At 34.3% G+C, this 20361-nt stretch overlaps 1 protein-coding gene across 1 annotated transcript; it reads left to right on the top strand.

Moving 5' to 3' along the window:
• Positions 1-9891: 9891 nt before the first annotated feature.
• LOC132029788 (putative anthocyanidin reductase) lies at positions 9892-17689 on the top strand. Its single transcript, XM_059419149.1, has 6 exons — positions 9892-10313; positions 15129-15296; positions 15908-16125; positions 16462-16621; positions 17103-17313; positions 17396-17689. Exons 1-6 carry the CDS (start codon positions 10160-10162, stop codon positions 17553-17555), a joined length of 1071 nt encoding a protein of 356 aa, XP_059275132.1. The 5' UTR covers positions 9892-10159; the 3' UTR covers positions 17556-17689.
• The last annotated feature ends 2672 nt before the right edge of the window (positions 17690-20361 follow it).

Here is a 20361-nt window from a genome sequence, read left to right on the forward strand (position 1 = left end):
AAAAGGTTTGAACTTTCAATAAGTTTTTGCCCAATTTTGTATGCAGTCAAGCCTCGAATTGATCCATATTAGGAGTTTGATTCTGTGCAGCCATTACTGAATTGATTCAATTGATAGTGAATTAGATCTGTGAGTAAGCGACTCATTATAGAATCATTTGGAATTAGGGCAGAAAATTTGAGAGGTTTAAGAAGATCCGACGTGATCCGCCGCCGTGTAGTGGGATCGATAGGCAGAGAATTGAGGATGATTTGGTAGTGACAATTCTAGCATGAAAAACCGAGAGGGTACGGAGAGAGAGAGGGGTGAGGGAGAGAGAGGTGAGGGACAAATAAATTACAAAACCTAATGTATTTGGTATAGCTATGATAAGTAAATTGAAAAATCACTATAGCTATGAAAAGTAATTAAATTAAAAGGTAGCTATTATCCGTAAATAACTCTTATTGTTAGCTATGACATGTAGTTATCCCATTATTATTTCAATATGAAATCCTGTAGACCTAATAGACAGCTCGGGCATCAAATTAAGAAGACTCTTTGAGAGTCAAAATTAAAATAAAATAAAAAAGGATATAGTTTAGGGAAATATATGCAAATTAACCATTCATTCCAAAATATTTACTCAAAAAATATCCTTTTTAATTTTTTTTTACATAATATACCTACTTAACAAAAATGTTAACAAAATACCGACATGTATTTATATTGTATACCTTCAGGATATACAATTCGCATTTTGTATACCTTGATGGTATACGATAATATTGTAACAATATACTATGACAATATCAATATACTACGACTGTATGCTTCAACTGCATACTATAATTTCAGTGAATGGTGGAACAATCGAATTTCCAATGATTTGTGATTTTTTAAAAATACGTGCTACATCTTTTTTCGAATTAGTCTCAATTTTGATTTCTTTAACTTCAAATCTTGAAAATATGCTCTTCAATGGCGGAATAATCGAAATTTCAGTAAATATACATACCAAGAAATAAAAAGCAAGTAATTGATGATTTACCCTAGAGCGGAGATAAATGAAAAGTGAGTAAATGATGATTTACATCTAGAGTGGAGATGTTAAGCTAACTGGGAAGAGTTACTGATAGAATGTACGAGTCCATCAAATAGTATAGATCCCTTAAGTAAGACAGAAAGCAAATAACACAAGATATTTACGTGAAAAACTTCTTGTTTAAGGGATTAAAAACCAAGACCTACCAGAGTAGGATTTTCTCAAACTTCATTAACTGAGCAACTTTAGATTACAACCTATTGCAACTTAGGAATTAAACTCTTAATCTCTCATCCTTACTATAACTCTATTGCAAGATCTTTACAATAACTCTATTGCAAAGACACACCTTGACTAACTCTAGCCAAGTGAACAGCTCAGAATCTTTGAAACATAAACCTACTGGACACTTCTTGAAAGTAGTGTAGGAATACAACTTAAGAACAAAAGACAAAGCCTCAACAAACCTAAGGACTAAAGACATCTTCAGTGATTGGGATCTGGTCCTTCTATTTGTTGCAGCTTTATTCTTGAGAGCACTTTGAGGTGGCTGCTACACTTGAGATGAGAGTAATTTTCAGATTTGCAAGTGTTAGGTTTTCCTATGTAATATGTTGTTTATATAGGTGGAGAAAATGTTGATATGGAAGGGACTTTTCATTTGTATTGTCCACTAGCAAGCCCAGCTTGAGTCTTGTCAAGATCAAAGGATCTTGATAGCTTTCTGGTAAGAGAGTTAACCGAGAAACAACGCTAGAACTTGATTGCATCTGGTCCTTATCTGGTTCCTCGAATATGTTTGTCAATTCATCAAAACAAGAGATATCATAGCTTATTAGTTACTCTATAAGGAAAAGTCGAAGCTGAGATACCCTCACTGAAACTCGAAACAAAAAGTTGATAAAGAAAAAAATAATAAATAAATTAAAGTGATGCCTAGAAGTAGAAATTAAATATGGGAAAAATAGCGTAACTCCTTTAAAATGGAAAGGGAAGATGGGAAGTTAATTTAGTAGAAAGAAAACTTGACGGAAAGGATGCAACATCGGCAGGGTAAGTAAATGAGTAGAAACGGGTATATATTTATATCTACATAGGCACTTATTTAATTCTCCTTAAGTTTTAAGTAAGGATGTGATACAACATACAAGGGACATCTTTTAGCATTTGGAGAACATGATTGTCCTCTATGCGACGCATGAAGGAACTAGAACTTCTTTAGAACCCTCTATGCGGCGAGCAACTGAGCATGCGGGGCATGACCTATCCTCATGGTTTGAGACGTTTAATTCTTCATTTTCTTATGCGGATTGCCCTTCAAAAGCACCGGTCTTTAATTTTTGTCCCTCAAGTTTGAAATCTTTAATTTTTGTCCTTCGGCTAAAAATTCATGGGTTCCGGGTTCGAACCCCCGCTCAGACAAAAATTAAAAAAAAATCGCAAAGCAGAGGTTTAGATTCCCGGAAACTATGCCTTAAGGGAGAGTTTGCAGGCAAACTATGCATGATGGCTTGCAAAATTATGCCTGATGGCTTGCAAAACTATGCCTAAGGCCTAACTATTGCCCGATTAGGCCTAACTTTGCTACAAAACTCTGTCTTGTGATTTATTTATTTTTTGACTAAGCCCGGATTCGAATCCCAAACCTCATGGTATTAGGGGAAAGGCAAAAATTAAAGACCACCCCAAAATAAGGGCATTCCTGCGAATTGCCCTTAATTCTTTCATGTTTTGAGTTTCTTAAACCATTATATCGCTTCAACAAATAAGTCTCATACCATATTGTGCGTCTATTACATGTCCCAATAGCTTGGTTTCGTATTAACTACAACCATTAAGCACTTAAATTATTTCAAATAATTAGCTATAGAAAATTAAGGGGGTTTACAATAAATTAAACTCTTTAAAAGGAGAAACAAATCAATGACAAAATAATTCTTTAATGGATGCATATGATGCAACCGTAAATTAAAGCACATAATCATGAACTTAGCTAGAATACTCAAGAAAAAAAAAACTTTAAAACATGAAAAATCGATTGAGGGTTGGTGGGGTGATACGATCCGAAATGGCTCATTTGCTCAATTTTATCCAAGGACTTGTACTAGAAGCGGAGACAAGGACTTTCAAGCTTTAGAAGCCATGTTTATGGATAATGAAGCTATGGAAGCACTTAAGAGAGTCATTGGAGGGCCTTCAAGCTATGAAAGATAGCATCGAGGAAGACTTGAAGGAAGAAGTCAAGAGACCAAGAGCCCAAGGCCCAAAGCTCTCCTAAAGTGGCTACAATTGCAAGCTTGGGTCGTTAAAGGCCGGAAGGTGGCTATTTATGCAAAAGAACTAATTTTCGAAAACAAGCCATCATCCAAGAAGACCAAACAAGGCTCTTACTTCATTAAGGGTATTTTTGTAATAAGATAGTTTAGTGTTCTTTAGCCTAGTAATATAAATATTAGACTTAGCCATTTCATTTACTAAGTTTATGTTGAGATTATGTTGAATTGAGATGAATACTTTAAATTGAGTGATAGTTGGTTTGGTAGAATTAGTGTTAATGTAGTGCTTGGTGTTAGTTAATCATGGTGGACTCCATTGTTGGCTATGAAACCCTTTTCCATTGATTTTCAATTGAGTTGTTCATTTGTGGATTCATTTGGACTACTCTTGGTTGATTATCAAATAACATAGGTTCGTTAGTAGGAATCGTTTAGGAGGGTTTAGGTTTCATATACCTAAGTTTGCCTATAATTCCTTTACTAATTGGGTCTTGCTTCTATCCCTCTATTCTCATCTCAATTTTCTTCAGTTCTCATCTTTGATTTCTACTCTACCTTTTGTTTCAGCGTATTTGTTGTTTGAATCGGTGTCTTCCACAAGCCGGATCGTATCATTTGATATCAAAGCTTATGCTAAAGGATTGTCCCTACAATTCTTAATCCTAGGTTCTTTATATTTGAAGGAAAAAAAAAGTGAATATTCGAAATTCCAAAAAAAAAAAAAAAATCCAAAAAATTGCTGTTGTTTTGATGTTGAGGTCAAATTTGAGTTCCTTGATATTAAAATTCTTAGGTTTCAAATTTTGTGGCATTTGGACATGTTTTGAAGATTGTACCATTGTTGAAGTTTGAAGATTTGAAACTTCAAAGTGGGTCTTGGTGATTGAAGGTGAAATTGGCTTTAATTGGTGTTGCGTTTTGTTCTCTTAGTTGAGGGGAGCTTAGATTCGAATTTTAGTGAAAAAATAAGTTGATTTGAAGGTGATATGAAAATTGAGTGTTCTTCAAGTTCATAAGCATCTTCATATATTCATCTTGAAGAAGAAGACCATAAGAGGGTGTTTGATCCAAAAAATTTAAAGTCAAGAGGTCAAAAGTGTTTGTGGGCCCAAGTAAGCCTCCAAATAAAAATAAAAAACTTAGAAATATTTAGTCCAATTTTCTGCGTTTTTTTCTTTAAAATATTACGTCAGCACTAACGTGGGGCCCAAATTTAGAGAGTTGATCTTTTCTCAACACTTAGAATTTTTTTCTAATTGTTGACAGATTTTGACCCAACTTTAAGGGGGCATATCTTCATGTGTATAAGGAGTTACGGGACGGATAACCTACCTAAATTTAAGTTCAGCGAGTCTACTCTCCAAATCAACAAACCATTTGTCAATCGGAGCTTTGTACAAAAATTTACGTGCGTTTTAAAAAGACGCTGCAAGCAGCTCGAAATTTTCTAAGTTGGCCCAAAAACTTCCCAAATTTCTTTAAGTGTTTGGACAAGATTTTTTCACTTCTTCTTCTTATTTCTTTGATTCTCCTAGCTAATTAACAACTAGTAATTGATCCTTACTTGTTGTTAACTAGTTGTTGAGTCCGAATTCTTTTCGTACCAATTCTTTCAAGCTTTTTCCGTTTTAACCTCGTTGAAACTTCTTTGGCTCTTTCCGTTAGTTTTTGAGTCATCTGTCTTTCAATTAACAAGAATCTATTCTTCCACAAAGATTAGCAGCCTTGTGAATTGATTTGGGATTAGCAGTTCATTGCCAACTTCGGAAGAAGCTCTAGGTTGAGTGGTAAGCTTGAGTGCAAATACAAGTGACGTAAGGAACTTTACTACTAATATTATTTGCTCGTTTTGTAGGTACAAGAAGGGAAGTCATAAGGAAAGGAGATATAAGGCATTATGTCATCCATAGCTTCGGATTCATGCGGTAGTCATGTGGAGAGTTATGCCTCTAGTAATGGAGGATATGACTGTGATAGTGATGGAGGCTATAGGGGAGATGGTGCGACTTATGACCATGATGATTATAAGGATTATGGAGCCGACAATAGTCAATTTGATCATGACCAATATGATGGTGAGCATTGCTACTCCGGAGGTGAATGTGAGACAAGTGGATCTCACGGGTCTTATGAAGAAGATGAAGGAGTAGAAGAGCTTAATGAAGAGTCCTATGGTGAAGGCAAGAGCTATGAAGAGTCTCATACTACACACCATGGACATGGAGGCGACTTGAGGTATATTCCCTCCTCACACTTATGATATGAATCAATTGGTGAAGGCTTGCATGAATTAAGAGGTTGTGATGAATATGAACCTTATGGTTATACGCTTTGTGGTGAATATGCCGGTGAAGATTGTGAATTTGAACATGACCCTTATGAGGAATCTTCTAGTAGATATTCACGTACATTGACTTATGATACTTCTATTCCAAGCCAAATAGTATAAATGTGTGGGTTAGGCAAAGTCAGAGTCGACCTAGAAGAAAAAAGGAGTATACATTTCCTACTTCACGAAATACAATGAATCATGCTTCTTATTCTAATACGAGTGTGCCACGTTCTCACTATGGTTTTGACGTGGAAGGTAGGAGGGAAGTATTGATAGGTAATGGAAGTAGAAGAAATGCAAGGTCTCAAGTAAGAAATGACCCGAAGAGGCGAATTCTTGAGACAAAAATAATCCTCCTTGGCAGTGCAGGGTATGTCCTTGTGTTAGATGACGGTAGTCATGGAAACTACCTTGCTATAGAATGTGTGATGAAACAAGACCCTTACTATGATCAAAGAGGGTACTTGGTTGATAGGAGCGCGGAGGTGTTCTTTAACCATGGGAACTACTAAGAGGAGATTTGGTGTGATGTACTTCCCCTAGCCAATTGCATGTGTTTTGGAAATCCTTGGTTCCAAGAACATAGGGTTCCATATGAGCAAGAATGGGAGATTTCTCTTTCCACCCATACTTCCTAAGATGAAGCAATTGCAAGTCAACCCCGTCCTATGGTGAGTGGTCCCAGTCTATCAACATGGGAGAAGAATTTAGAAGAGCTTCACCAAATGATGGAACGCTTACGCAAGGTACAATAAATAAAGAAGAAGAAATCCAATCCTTATGAAGCGAAGGGGAGGATTAAAATGGAGGGTTTTTCTAACCCTTCTAAAGAAGTACTTGGCACTTGTCCCAACTCCTATGAAATTGAGAGAGAAACAATTGAGAGGAGTAAGGGAGTGAAAAGTGACAACTTTAGAGTGGAAAAAGGAAAGGTTGTGAGGGAGTTGTCACAACCCCATTCTAACTTTTGTAACTTTTCTTTCTTCTCTAGTTGTCTTAATGATGGTGCAGGTATTATTAGAAGCAAACCGAATGATGAACCTCAAAATTTGAAAGTTCATAAGGTAGTTAAAAGCTTCCCGAATGAGCAAATGGGCTCTCAAATTGAGAACCACGGTAAAGGAGATACTTTGTGTGCACTTCAAGGTAAAATAGCTAAACTTAACACTCCAAATGATGTGAATGATCATGTTGTTGAATTGAGTGTGAGTGAAAGCTTGTCTTTATGTGAGCTTAATGAGTCTCATGTGATGAGCTAAGTTCTTTAAAGATTGTTGACAATGTTGTTAATATGGGTGATCCAACACTAGTTGATCCTATTGATGATCTAATTGATTCGTCTTGTGAGATCAATTTGTGTCCACCTAGTGTTGACACTTGTGGTTTGCATCTTACTACATTGTCATATGATATGATAGCTCACACACTAGTTGATCCTAGCGATGACCGAATTGATTCTTTTAGCAAGATTGATTTACGTCCAACTAGTGTGGATACTTGTGTTGATCAATTTGTTTGCTATAATAATCCATTATTTGAGGAACTTTGTGGTGTGCTTAATGATCATCAAATTAGTGATGATGTTGATGTAATTGGTCATGTAGATAGTCATATGAAGGAAAATGCTTTGAAAAATGACGTTTATCTTTTCAAGAGTGAAACCACATGTTTTGAATCTTCATCATTTATTGATTGTTCTGTCTTTAAAGATAATGTCTTATTTGATATTGACATGACTATTGGAGATGATGTGCCTAGTGAGATATATGGTGATGTTGACAAAATAGTCACCTTTGGAGACTACAAGGTGTTGAGTAACCCACTATGGAATGATAACACTCTTCCCTATGATGGATATCTTTCCTTGAAGAATTGTAATACACTTATGGAGAAGGGAAGTGTTGAAAAAAAAGGTGTGCTTGCATACAAATTGCTAATTCTTCCTTGCATGTTCAAAATCTTTGTAGCCTAATGCATGATCTTGTTCTTGAACCTAGTAGTGAGGCTACATTTGAGGATGACATAGATGACGAAGTTATTTTGCGTGACACCTTTCTTTACTACTTATTTGCATATGATGACGCTCATGTTTGTGTTGGGGGTGCATTTTATGTTGAGGGGGTTCTTACGGGGTAGATGGTTGTGTTCTTGACTAGGATAGGTGGATATTCTTCCCTTTTGATCCCGGTGATACTTTGTGTGACTTAGTCTTGACACAACATTGGAGGAATCAACTTCTTGATACCTCATATGTGCAAATGTTATTCATGATAATTATTGATGTGTGGATGCACTACAAGTTTATCCCTCCTTGGAGTGAGAGTGTGGTTGTTGCCTTTTGTGCTAACCCTCATACTTTGAGGATCATGTTTTCGTATGTCTTCCCTTGGTTTCGCTAGGTTCGGACGAATCCGTTTGAAGAAAGGGAGCATGATACGATCCGAAATGGTCAAGTGCTCAATTTTATCCAAGGACTTGTACTAGAAGCAGAGACAAGGATTTCAAGCTTTAGAAGTCATGTTCATGGAGAATGAAACTATGGAAGCACTTAAAGAAAGTCATTGGAGGGCCTTCAAACTATGGAAGATAGCATGGAGGAAGAAGTCAAGAGACCAAGAGCCCAAGGTCCAAAGCTCTCCTAAAGTGGCTACAATTGCAAGCTTGGGTCGTTAAAGGCCGGAAGGTGGCTATTATGTAAACGGATTAATTTTCGAAAACAAGCCATCATCCAAGAAGACCAAACAAGGCCCTTACTTCATTAAGGGTATTTTTGTAATAAGCTAGTTTAGTCTTCTTTAGCCTAGCAGCATAAATATTAGACTTAGCCATTTCATTTACTTAGATTATGTTGAATTGAGATGAATACTCTAAATTGAGTGATAGTCTGTTTGGTAGAATTAGTGTTAATGTAGTGATTAGTGATGGTTAATCATGGTGGACTCAATTGTTGGCTATGAAACCCCTTTCCATTGATTTTAATTGAGTTGTTCATTTGTGGATTCATTAGGGTTACTCTTGGTTGATTATCAAATAGTATAGGTTCGTTAGTAGGAATCGATTAGGAGGGTTTAGGTTTTATATACCTAAGTTTGCCTATAATTCCTTTACTAATTGGGTCTTGCTTCTATCCCTCTATTCTCATCTCAATTTCTTCACTTCTCATCTTTGATTTCTACTCTATCATTTGTTTCCGCGTATTTGTTATTTGAATCTGTGTCTTCCACAAGCCGGATCGTATCATGGGGGCTTTGGATAATGGATTTCCTAGCAAATGTCACATGTCACATGAAGGCTAACCATTAACTGAGGAATAGTAGTCCTCTCAATTCATTCTCTACCTGCATGGTATAGATCATGAATTTATGACACCTTATAAAGTTGTTTCACGACCAAATACTAAATATTACATGATTTTTTTTAATATATATTAAATGACAATTTTTATATAAACATATTTTAACTTTAAATTTTTTATTTTGTCCATTATAATATGTTCTTACAATTATAAAAATATCACAATATATTAAAACTCACAAATTGTAAATATATGGACAACCTCTTAAATTTGAGTAGTCCATATTTTCAGGGGCGGACCCATGTATAATTTTTTGGTGCTCGACCACCCATTAACCGTTGCGGATACTCTATGTAGACGTATAGAAAATATTGAAATTTTGGTATAAAATAATAAATCACTCAAGAAGCAATAAAAGATCTTTGTCTTTCTAGTTAAAAGGTGGAAGGCCTTAGGTTAAGTCATGGAAAAGCCGAGTTCTAATCCCACACAAAGCAATATATTTTTTGTTGATTTTAAGGTGAGCACCCTGGACCATTGAATCTTGGGTCCGCCACTGCATATTTTATGTGATTAGGTACTTGTCTACATAATGGACATGAATTGTGTATCAAAAACTTGGAATGCATATATTTTATTAAAAAATGTTTTACTGGTGTATATATTAAAGGAGAAGATATATATTATGTGATTAACTTCTCCATGTAATGGTCACTTGTGAATTAACACAAAACTTTTTCAAAATATGAGTTGCAAGTGTCTAATAAAAACACTTTATCGTGTTTTCAGGTGCTCAATTGGAACATACTATAATTTGAATGTCTGAATAAAATTTACCAACAAGTTTAAAGACTATGATCGTATTCAACTTATATTCTTATGTGTCAAATAAATTCTCAACTTTTTAACTTTGTTCAGTTAAACACGATAGCATAAATAAGATGAAGGGAATAGTACTTTTAATAAGAATGGAGAGAGAGAGAGAGATACTGAAGTGATGGGGTTTTCAAGAATGGGCAGACAAGAGATATTGCTTGTTTATCTCCTGAACGAATGAATATAAAAACCGTATAAAGAAAACCAATTAGGAGCAAGCACTACTTACAAAAGGTCTTCCCCACTTCTGTTTATTTTCACCTATACTTTATGCTTACTAGTTAACTACTCCACTCTTCAAATCAAGAGTGCTTTGTTTCATTAGTAATTCCTTAGGTTAGGTTCTCTGCTAAATAATGGAGAATAATGATGTTGATAGTGGAAGAGAAAGTACGGAGAAGAAGTTGAAGAGTTATTGTGTAACAGGAGGGACAGGATTCATAGGGTCATGGCTGATTAAGTCCCTCTTGCAAATGGGTTACAAGGTCCATGCTGCTGTGCGCCATCCTGGTACACTCCTCGATCAGACTCACCTTTCCCTTTATCCGTCTTGTTTTTTGTCTAATTTACGTGACACTTTTCAAAGTTTAAAAGTCAAATGAGTATTATAACTTTGTTATATGTCTTATTAATATGTTGTTTTTAAATATGTAAATTTTATAAAAAAAAAATTATTAAAGACCGGGCCATATTCAGATTTATCATCAAAATTTAAAAGTTTGATTTTCGAAATCCAACTGGTGACACATAAATTGGAACAAAAGAAGTAAATCCCCAAAAACCCCACCCCAAGCAACGCCACGAGTAGTTATCTTTTGGCCAAACCCATCGACAGACACCTGTGGTCGTCCAGTTCTTTCACTTAAGCACCTAAAGTGACCCTTGTTCCATTTAAACACTTTAGGTGGGTCATTCCTATTCCACTTAGACACTTTTTGCACCGTTATCGGAGCAAAACTAACACCAAAGGCGCCACCTCATTGCACATCCAACCAGCCCCAAAAGCCCCAATTTTTAATGGTCAAAACTCTCACGAATTTACAAATTAGTGAATTTACAATTAAAATGAGTTGGTACAATTTAATTGAGTTGCACAATTTAAATGAGTAGCACAATTTAATTGGCCACTTAATCCACGTAGGAGACGATCGGTGTTGGTTTTGCTCCGATAATCTGCAAAAAGTGTCTAAGTGGAATAGAATGGCCAATTTAATGTCTAAACTGAAACGCTGCGGCCACTTTCAATGTTCAAGCCGAAAGAAATTGGATGATACAATATTGTCGATAAGCCTTATCTTTTTGCAGTTTAATTTTTATGTACGGATATGTTGATGATGTGTATATATAGTGTATATATATAATATAAATATTTTTTAAGAATATTTTAAATGTTTTCGGAGAAACATACTACACAATTAACGATCTGTTGTTTGACTCGGGTGTTTATGAAGCTACCACTTTAATGCATTTGAACTGAAAGTTGGTAACTGAGCAAGAGAATAGCTCTAATACGAAAGAACGAATTTCCGGTATGGTCATAATTAAACTATAGGGAAAAGGGTCAAAAATACCTATCTATTTTGAAAAAATGGCTAAAAATATCTATACAAATTTGGAAAAACCCTTTGTCATTAAAGTTTTCAAATATAATCTTAATCCCTATTGATTTCATTTTTAAATCTGGCCCATTTAAACCCGACCCAACTAAATAAAAAACTCATATGGGTTATAATAATTCCAGTAGACTCGGGAACAAGTTGGTCACATTTTTGACCCAATTTGGGGATTTGTGAATTTTCGTTAAGATAGGGATATGAAAACTCGTAATGAGGGATATTTTTTTTTAATTAGTATTTTTAGACCTCTCAAAGTATAAGGGCATTTTTGACCTTTTTCTAAACTATAACCACTATAACAATATAATAAAGTCAAGTCACAAAGTTATTTCTTATATCATCTTAAAGTAACTGACTTTTATCTCATAGTAAACTTACTAAATTCCCTCACTGTAATAATAAAGTTAGAAAATTAATTTTTGTCACATTAAAATAGCTAAACTTTAATCACCACTAAAAGTTTGCCCATTTTATGAGTAAAGTTACTAAATGTAACTCAGTTTAACTACAAAATCTGCTCGTCAAGTAGAGTTTAATGTCATAGTGAATAAATGTTTATGACTTTATTGTTATAGTTTGTAAAGTTTATTATAATGTGACAAATAATAATTTTGTGACTTTATTGATGTAGTGAATAAAGTCTAAAAAATAACTTTATTTCATTATAGCAGTGTAAGTTAATGAATATACATGAAATTAACTCTTTAATTTATCAAGCCGGAACGCCAATTTTTTTGGTGTGGACATAAAGAGAGATGTGTCCTAATAAAAGAAAACAAAAGAGTATATAGAGTATATTTCTTTTAGTACATTAAAAATTAATAAATACAAATATTAAAATCTTTCATAGTACACATTTAGATCTATCATGAGCAAAACTTCATTTTTCCTTGATCGGATCTTAATCCTAAACTAGCACATGTTCTTCATGTTTATGTTCTATACTCATTAGAGTTGTTTTATATTTGTTTGTCTCTTTCAAATGTGTATAACATTTTTCTTGTTAAGCTTCTATGTAAATATTTTGTAATCTTCAATAAAATAGTCCTAAGAGAATGGTACTTTATGTCCTCTACTTTGATAAATATAAAAGCGGTGATCCACTTATAGTGGGATTTGATTCAAATTAAATTAGCAAAGAAAACATAGAAACAATATTACATATATAGGAGGGTCTGATCTTACACCTTGTGCTTGAATCCGGCATAAATAGACTAAAAAAAAGTTACGCAACTCGGTATAAAAAAAAAAAAAAAAAGGCCCCATCATGCGGGTGACAAAAAAAACAAATTTTGTCGCGTTAATGGCGCAAAGCGTGTTTTAAAATCCCAAAATATCAATATTTTATATATAAACTTAATATATTTTTTTATTTTAATAAATATTCATTCGTAGTCGCTGCTTTTGGATCGTGATGAGTTTTAGGGGTTCTAAAAGTCAAGTTTTGAAACTTGTAATATTTATAGGGTTTTGATTTAAGTGTTTTATTATATTTGAATGTACAAATTTAAATATTTGATTTAATAATAATTCATCGATCTGAGAGAGTCTATACTAATTAAAAAATAATTCATTCCATTTAATTACAATACTAATTCAAAGCAAATACAATTGAATTAGTATTGTAATTAAATGGAATGAATTATTTTTTTAATTAGTATAGACCTCTCGTATTGGATGAATTATTATTAAATCAAATATTTAAATTTGTACATTCAAATATAATAAAAACACTTAAATCAAAACCCTATAAATATTACAAGTTTCAAAACTTGCTTCGGGCACTTTAGAACCCTAAAACGACGATCCAAACGTTTAAGTGGACTTCATGTAATGAGATCACATTATTGTACGCAAAAAAAATATTAAGTTTTATATAAAATATTGATATTTTGGGATTTTAAAAACATGTAATCTTGCAAAGTATGGAAAACGTGATTGGAAAAGTAACGCAAAGGAAAAAAAAAAAAAAAAGGCCCATCATTAACGCACAAAATTAGTGCGTTCTAATGTTCTCTTTTTTTTTTTCCCCACGCACAAAATTCGTGCGTGAAGGCCAAAACGCTGCTTTTTGTAGTTTGGTCCTTTCCATTTGAATTTCGTGCGCGAATCTACTTATGTTCTCTTTTTTTTTTTTTTTGGTACTAGTTTTTTTTTTTTTTTTTGTGCTATTTAAGTCGCGGTCTCAATTCGAGCTATGTGACAATTTTTCTGAGCTTGTGAAAACGAAATTTACTGCAATGCCAAAAGTGCCTCACAGAATATGGCGTACGGGATATTCGTGGGACCTGAGAATTTTCTAGTATGTAGCATGCCAAGATAGATCTAATCAAACATTTAGTAGTCCTATAACTCGACTTCACCAAAAGATCTAGAATCATTGCCATGCCTTTTGGATTGCAGCTTACATGTTTAAAATCTTAAAAGTTAAATTCATTAAATTTCAATTCCTAAATCCATATCTACCAAATAGGGCATGTCAAATGTAGACCTAGCTTTGCGAGTTCCTAAGATTTTCTCTCCCTTGTCTCGCTTCTTAAATTCTCAAAAAGTGACATATCACATGGAGCTCCTTCAAATCTAAGTTACCATTGTGTCTCGTCCCAAATCTATCATGAGATGTGATTGACATCAACATTAATTGTCTGTCAAGTAAATCGTGAACTGGCTAACATCCAACCAATTTCCTTGGCCAAGTTCTTATATGCCCCATAAGGGATTTCCATCACTTTTCACTCTCAATTCTTACATATTCCAAAATCTCTAGCCACTATCCGTCATATATTAAATTACTAACTTTGATACCAAGAAGTAACGAAACTTATCTTGAGCAATGTTTTCACGAATTCTAGATTTTGAGTATTGAAGAACTCTTTGATTATTGGGTGAAAACCTAGGTTTTAGGAATTAAACGGTGTTGAACGACGGTAATATATTGTTTTTGACATGAGTTCGTGTTAAAAATCTTACCATTGGCAATAGTGTGGAACCCTAACTTGTTTTCTCCTCAAAAGCTCTCAAAAAGTTGTGAGAAAGAATGATTTTTCTCTCTCTGGCGACCCTTATATTTCAATTTTCTACCTAGGCACTTTGTCCATCGCTCTGCGCTCCACATAACACTCAAGAGCCAACTCCTTCTAGTTTGGGCATTTTGCCAGCAAGCATCCGTGTTTGTGGACTATTTTTCTGACATGATAGCCTTAAGTAAGATATTCATAACTTTTTGTAGAAACGTCAAAATGACGATTTGAAGTTTTCAAAAATAGACCGCAAGAGATTTAATTTCATAAATAGTTTATATATCTCAATTCCTTATACACTAGGAGATATGATCGTTTGAAGTTAGGTCATGTGCGTCTATGAACGACTTCTTCCATTAAACATTTTAAACTTATTCCAAAATTACCTCTCCTATCTTATAAATGTCCTTACAACCTTCCAAACAAAATATTTAGGTATGATATACCTTCTTAACTCTCTGATCAACCCTGTGCCCAACTTAGAGCCCGAGTGAGGACGTAATACTTAGCAAAACCTTGCTGGGGGCATTAAACATTAAAAATCCCTTGATGCATTAATGTTCATGTGAAACCACATTTAGATAACATGGGTTAGAGACAGAATCATGCATGAACTGCTCCCCTATGTTTGATATGAATTCAGTCAGTACCATTGTCACAAATTAATCCAAAGTCTTTGACCTTTACAGAGAAGTCATCACATCTATTAAAGTTGGCTGAGGGCAGTGACAGGCTAAGATTATTCAAAGCTGATTTAAGAGAAGAGGGGAGCTTTGATGAAGCAGTGAGAGGTTGCAGTGGCCTATTTCATGTTGCTGCACCCATGGATTTCTGGGTACAAGCCACAGAAAATGTTGGTAAATATGCTTATCTAAATCATTAGTTTTGGAGTCCCAAATTTGCTCAGTAATATTTGAAATTGAACAAATTTGCCCTCCATTGACTTTTGGCTCATTCATATCCTTGCCAGAAAATCACTCTCGTATTTGACTTTGTCATTAAAAAAGCTCCTTTGTGAAAATAAATAAACTCAGCGTGTCAAATTCTTCAAGAAAAAAAAAAAAAAAGTCCAAATTTACCCCTCAACTGTTAATTGCAACAACAACGTACCCAGACACAAGTGGGGTCTGGGGAGGGTCGTGTGTATGCAGACCTTAACCCTACCTTGAGTGGTAGAGAGGTTGTTTCCGATATACTCTAGGCTCAAGGAAAAACATTTCAAAGCAGTTCAAAAAAAGAAATAGCCCTCAACTTTTGATTATGATTTAAAATTACTCTCAGGTTGGAGGTTCGTTAGGTGTCAAGGGAAAAATGAGACATTTTCCTAACTACGCGGTAATATTTAAACAAAAGTCAAACAGAAGGCAAAGTTGCTCAATTTTGAATGCTAACAGGGACAAATTGACCCTTTGATCTTTAATTAAAGAAAGTAAGTAGAAGTAATTTCTTGGTTTATTTTAACCTGAAGACAGCTATGTTCAAGAAAATATCATAGAGCCTGCAATCCAGGGGACCTTGAATGTTCTCAAATCCTGCTTGAAATCCAACTCTGTAAAAAGAGTTGTTTTCACATCATCAATCAGTACAGTCACTGCCAGAGACAGCTCTGGGAAGTGGAGATCTCTTGTGGATGAATCTTGCAAGATACCTATCCAACATGTTAAGCACACAAAACCTAGTGGCTGGGTAATTCCTTTTTTCCTATACTCAGGGTACTACTATGTTTCAATTTGTTTGCCTTAGTTTGACGGGCACGCAGTTTAAGAGAGTAAAAAGACTTTTGAATCTTGTGGTCTTAAATTAAATATATGTATAATATATAAAAATGTCCTTTAATCTTGTGGTCTTAAACATGTCACGTGGAATGTTGAAATTAAAGAGTTGTATAAGGAAAGGAACATTCTTTTCTAAACATACTAAAACGGAAAGTACGACAAACAAATTAAACAGTGGGAGTATCACTTAACATTATTTGTTATGTTACCAAATGCACTTAGATTATTTTGTAATGCACTTCTATAGGTTTATGTACTAGTAAAGGTTTTGACAGAGGAGGCAGCATTTCAATTTGCAAAAGAAAATGGCATTGATTTGGTTTCAATAATAACGCCAACTGTAGCTGGTCCATTCCTCACTCCTACAGTTCCTTCAAGCATTCAAGTTCTCTTGTCACCAATAACAGGTTTATTTTCTCTCCTTTATTCCAATTTTGTCATTCCAGAACGGCAACATGATATTATTATCACATGTTGTTCATGTTGCATTTGTCAAGGGGCAGAGCTAGTATAGATGGTACAGGTTCGGCAAAACCAGTAACTTTGGTCAAGGCATATTTTAGTGATAGGTTCTATAGGAACTAGACAATCCTATTTAGTCAAATACCTAGGGACAAACTCCTATGTGCCTTTCATTATGGTATTTGTGAACAATTTGTTCCGTCTTCTGCTATGAATGCATAAGCAAGTAAAGAGTACATATGTTGAGCTACCAAATAAAGATCCACATAAAATTCAGAATCCATAAACTTTAAATCTTGAATCTTCCTCTGCATTTGTCCAACATAAACTTTACAATTGGCTTATTTTCACTTTAATCAAATAGATGCAGATAAAAGCATGTCTTTCACAAGGTATTTTTTGTTCACAGTCATTTTACTTTGATAGGTGATCCAGAACTGTTAGCTATACTAACTGCTGTGAACACAAGAATGGGATCAATAGCATTAGCTCATGTTGAGGATATATGTCGCACCCACATATTTCTCATGGAGAACAATAAAGCGGAAGGACGATATATATGCTGTGCTCGGAGTTGGGCAATGTCTGAACTTATTGATCACCTTAAGAAAGAGTATCCTTGCTCTATTTTAGAGAGGTTATCTATCCATTTCTTCCAAAATTTACAGTTAATGTGAATAATTTGCACGAAAGTAATAGTCTAATTCTCTGTGTTACAGGCTAGATCGAGGAGTATATGATTCAGTGATCCCGGTTGAGATATCTTCAAAGAAATTGAGAAATCTGGGATTTTCTTTCAAGTATGAAATCGACGACATCATACAAGAAACAATTAGTAGCTGTATACATCATGGCTTCTTAACCTCTATTCAAAAGTAAGAATTGCTTCATTGTATGAGAAAAAAGTTTTGACTCTTTTGAGGTAGAAATAAATGTTTTCGTGTGATTGCTAAGTTTGTAGACAACACTAATAAAGGTGCAACTTACTTCTAATTGGAATCTTTGACATATGAACATACTAGTTTCTGCATGCGTCGTGCACATGTATCCATGCTGATTAGTATAAATATTTTAAAATAATATAAATAATATTAGAATATATGTGTAATGTATTATACGAAATTTGAAAGGGGGGAAATACAAGCGCAAATGGATAAATAGTAAACCAATTTCGCTCAGTATTTATATTGTCACTCATAAAAGAACCTAGAATTGCTTTCAAATTATGAATGTGAAAAAGTATCCTTCACTTTCGAGCGATGAAATTGAAGTAGAAGAAAATACTACAAAAGAAACATTAATCCAATGTAATAAAATGAAGTAATGTTTCCAATGACTTCCACTATGCAAGTCTTCTAATATCTCAAATATTCAACTTGACAATTTTCCTGTATTTCGATATTCCAGCAACAAACAAGTTAAATTTGAGTATTTGCAACATTGACTATGGGAATACACTGGGTAAGGTTGTTGTTGTTGCGACGTTTGCAAATACTTCCTGTTTAAAAGTTTTTATCTTATCTTTAAGAAATTGTAGTCTCTTTTTTTTAACTGTTACATAGATATCAAGAAGTTATTGTCGGATGAAAGTAATATTTCGTAGAAACTGGATAAAAAATCGATCAACATATGTCTTCTTTATGATGGATAGTAGATGATTATCAAGTTCATGTGTACATCTACAAAGGAATGCAAAGCAATGAGAGAATACATAAATACCCCCCTGGAGATGACGTCTTTTTTTAATAAGACACCTAAACTTTGCGGGGGGTCCTATGACCCCCTTGAACAACTTCAGAGTAGTATATAGACCCCCTTTTTCGGTCAATCCCAGTTATAAAAAATGTATGCAAATCACCCACCAATTGTCACTTGCCATGTGTCAAATTAATTTTTAAATACTTTTTATTTCTGTTTTTTCTATTTGAATCCTTTTCTTTCTTTTTCTATTTATTTTCTCCCTTTTTTCTTCATCTCAACTGTGTAAAAGCTCCTCCGATGAAGCCACTACCATCGCCGCCACTGCAACAACCACCAATTCCACTATATCACCACCAACGAATCATCAGTCAGTATTTGAAAATCAAACCCACAAAATAATCAAAATCTGAAAACTAAAATCACCACCAAACAAAAATCTAAAAATTATCCACCCCACCTTCTCCCCTTCCCCTAACCGTGAGCTTCACTGAAACAACAATGGAGGTGTGCTTAGCTTCAGAAATGGAAACAAAAGAATCACTCCACCATTTTATACTATTATCATTACATTTGGTCTATCCTTCTCTTCCTGAAATTATACAAACAATTATGGCTTAATAATCAATTTGAAAAACTCTCTTCTACCTATGGCAGAAGCCATCATGGCTGGCCGGTCGCCACTGCTCTGCCATCTCTTCGCCGACGATCACTTTTTAATAGTCTTCCGTCTTCCTCTTCTAATTCCCCTAAAATACAATTAAAAGCTCATTTATGCCCAGAACCATTCCATACCACCATTAAAAGAAACAAGCTAAGAGAAGAAAATCACCGTCAATGGCACGGAAAAAAATGAAGAAGATGGGTCAAATAAAAGAATAAAAAAGAAAAGGAAATGAAATTAGGAAAAAGGTAAAATAAAAAGAGAAATAAGTAGAAAAAATATTTTTAATAGTTGTCAAAAAAATTTATCATTTTTTTTAGGTCCTCACTCTCCCTAGGAGAGTGATATACACTCTCTACGCTGTGTGGCCGAAAAGGATGTATTAATTCCAATTCAAAATTGTTCGGGGGGATCATAGGACCCCCGCAAAGTTTAGGTGTCTTATTGAAAAAAGGTGTCATCTCCAGGGGGCTATTTATGTATTCTCTCGCAAAGCAATAGTAGTGAGATAGAATTAATACTTAATAACTGCTGATATAAAAAATCTAATTGATTTACGTAAATCAGAGTTGCACTTACATGTACCGTTTATTTGATTCAAAATAATGTTTCCCTTCATATGTGCACCTCGCAAAAGAATATTAGTTGTAAATTTGACCCTAGAAATAAAAATAAATGAACTACATAGGATAATCAGTAACAAAATCATAGTAAAACAAGACATTAAGAGATACAGTGATTTTTGGAATTTCAACATCATTATTATTCATTTAAATTTTCATCTAAGAAGGATAAGAAAATTTAATGGATTAAGATTTCAATACTGTTACAGAAGTATCAATATATAATATAAAGCTAGGAATAGACAATCTTATGTGGCACCTCTCTATGACCATCATTCCTATTTATCTATTTTCTCAAATTTTTGGCATTTTCTCTTATTTTTCACCTAACAATTCTAGCAGAATGATAAAAGAAATCCTATTAATTCCCTCATTAATTAAGTTCTTTCCTCATAATTTTGTGTATACTAAAAGCCTTAAGTTATAAGAAGTCTGAAGGGTAACGTATTTCATAATGTTATTAAATGTAGATGAGAAACTCAATGGCCTGCTCTATCATATGGGTATTGCGGTTGCTTATTTTGTTGTAGGGTTGCATTTTAAAGAAAATATGCAGAAGGAGTTTTCACTCGGATGAAACCAGCCGTGAATGAGTGGATTTTTTAAAATGGTGATTGACATTTTTACATTGTTACGTTTCGGGACTTTTTTTTTTTTTTTCGTGGTGGAAACAAGTGGTATATGATGTGAGACTCATGGT

This window comes from Lycium ferocissimum, chromosome 9 (assembly GCF_029784015.1).
Source record: "Lycium ferocissimum isolate CSIRO_LF1 chromosome 9, AGI_CSIRO_Lferr_CH_V1, whole genome shotgun sequence".
NCBI lineage: Eukaryota > Viridiplantae > Streptophyta > Magnoliopsida > Solanales > Solanaceae > Lycium > Lycium ferocissimum.

Excerpts from the sequence above, each read along its gene's own strand:
- LOC132029788 (XM_059419149.1), top strand. The coding sequence starts at position 10,160 with ATGGAGAATAATGATGTTGATAGTGGAAGAGAAAGTACGGAGAAGAAG. Across the intron at positions 10,314-15,128 it reads TGCTGCTGTGCGCCATCCTG|AGAAGTCATCACATCTATTA; the intron begins GTACACTCCTCG and ends TGACCTTTACAG. Across the intron at positions 16,126-16,461 it reads ACACAAAACCTAGTGGCTGG|GTTTATGTACTAGTAAAGGT; the intron begins GTAATTCCTTTT and ends GCACTTCTATAG.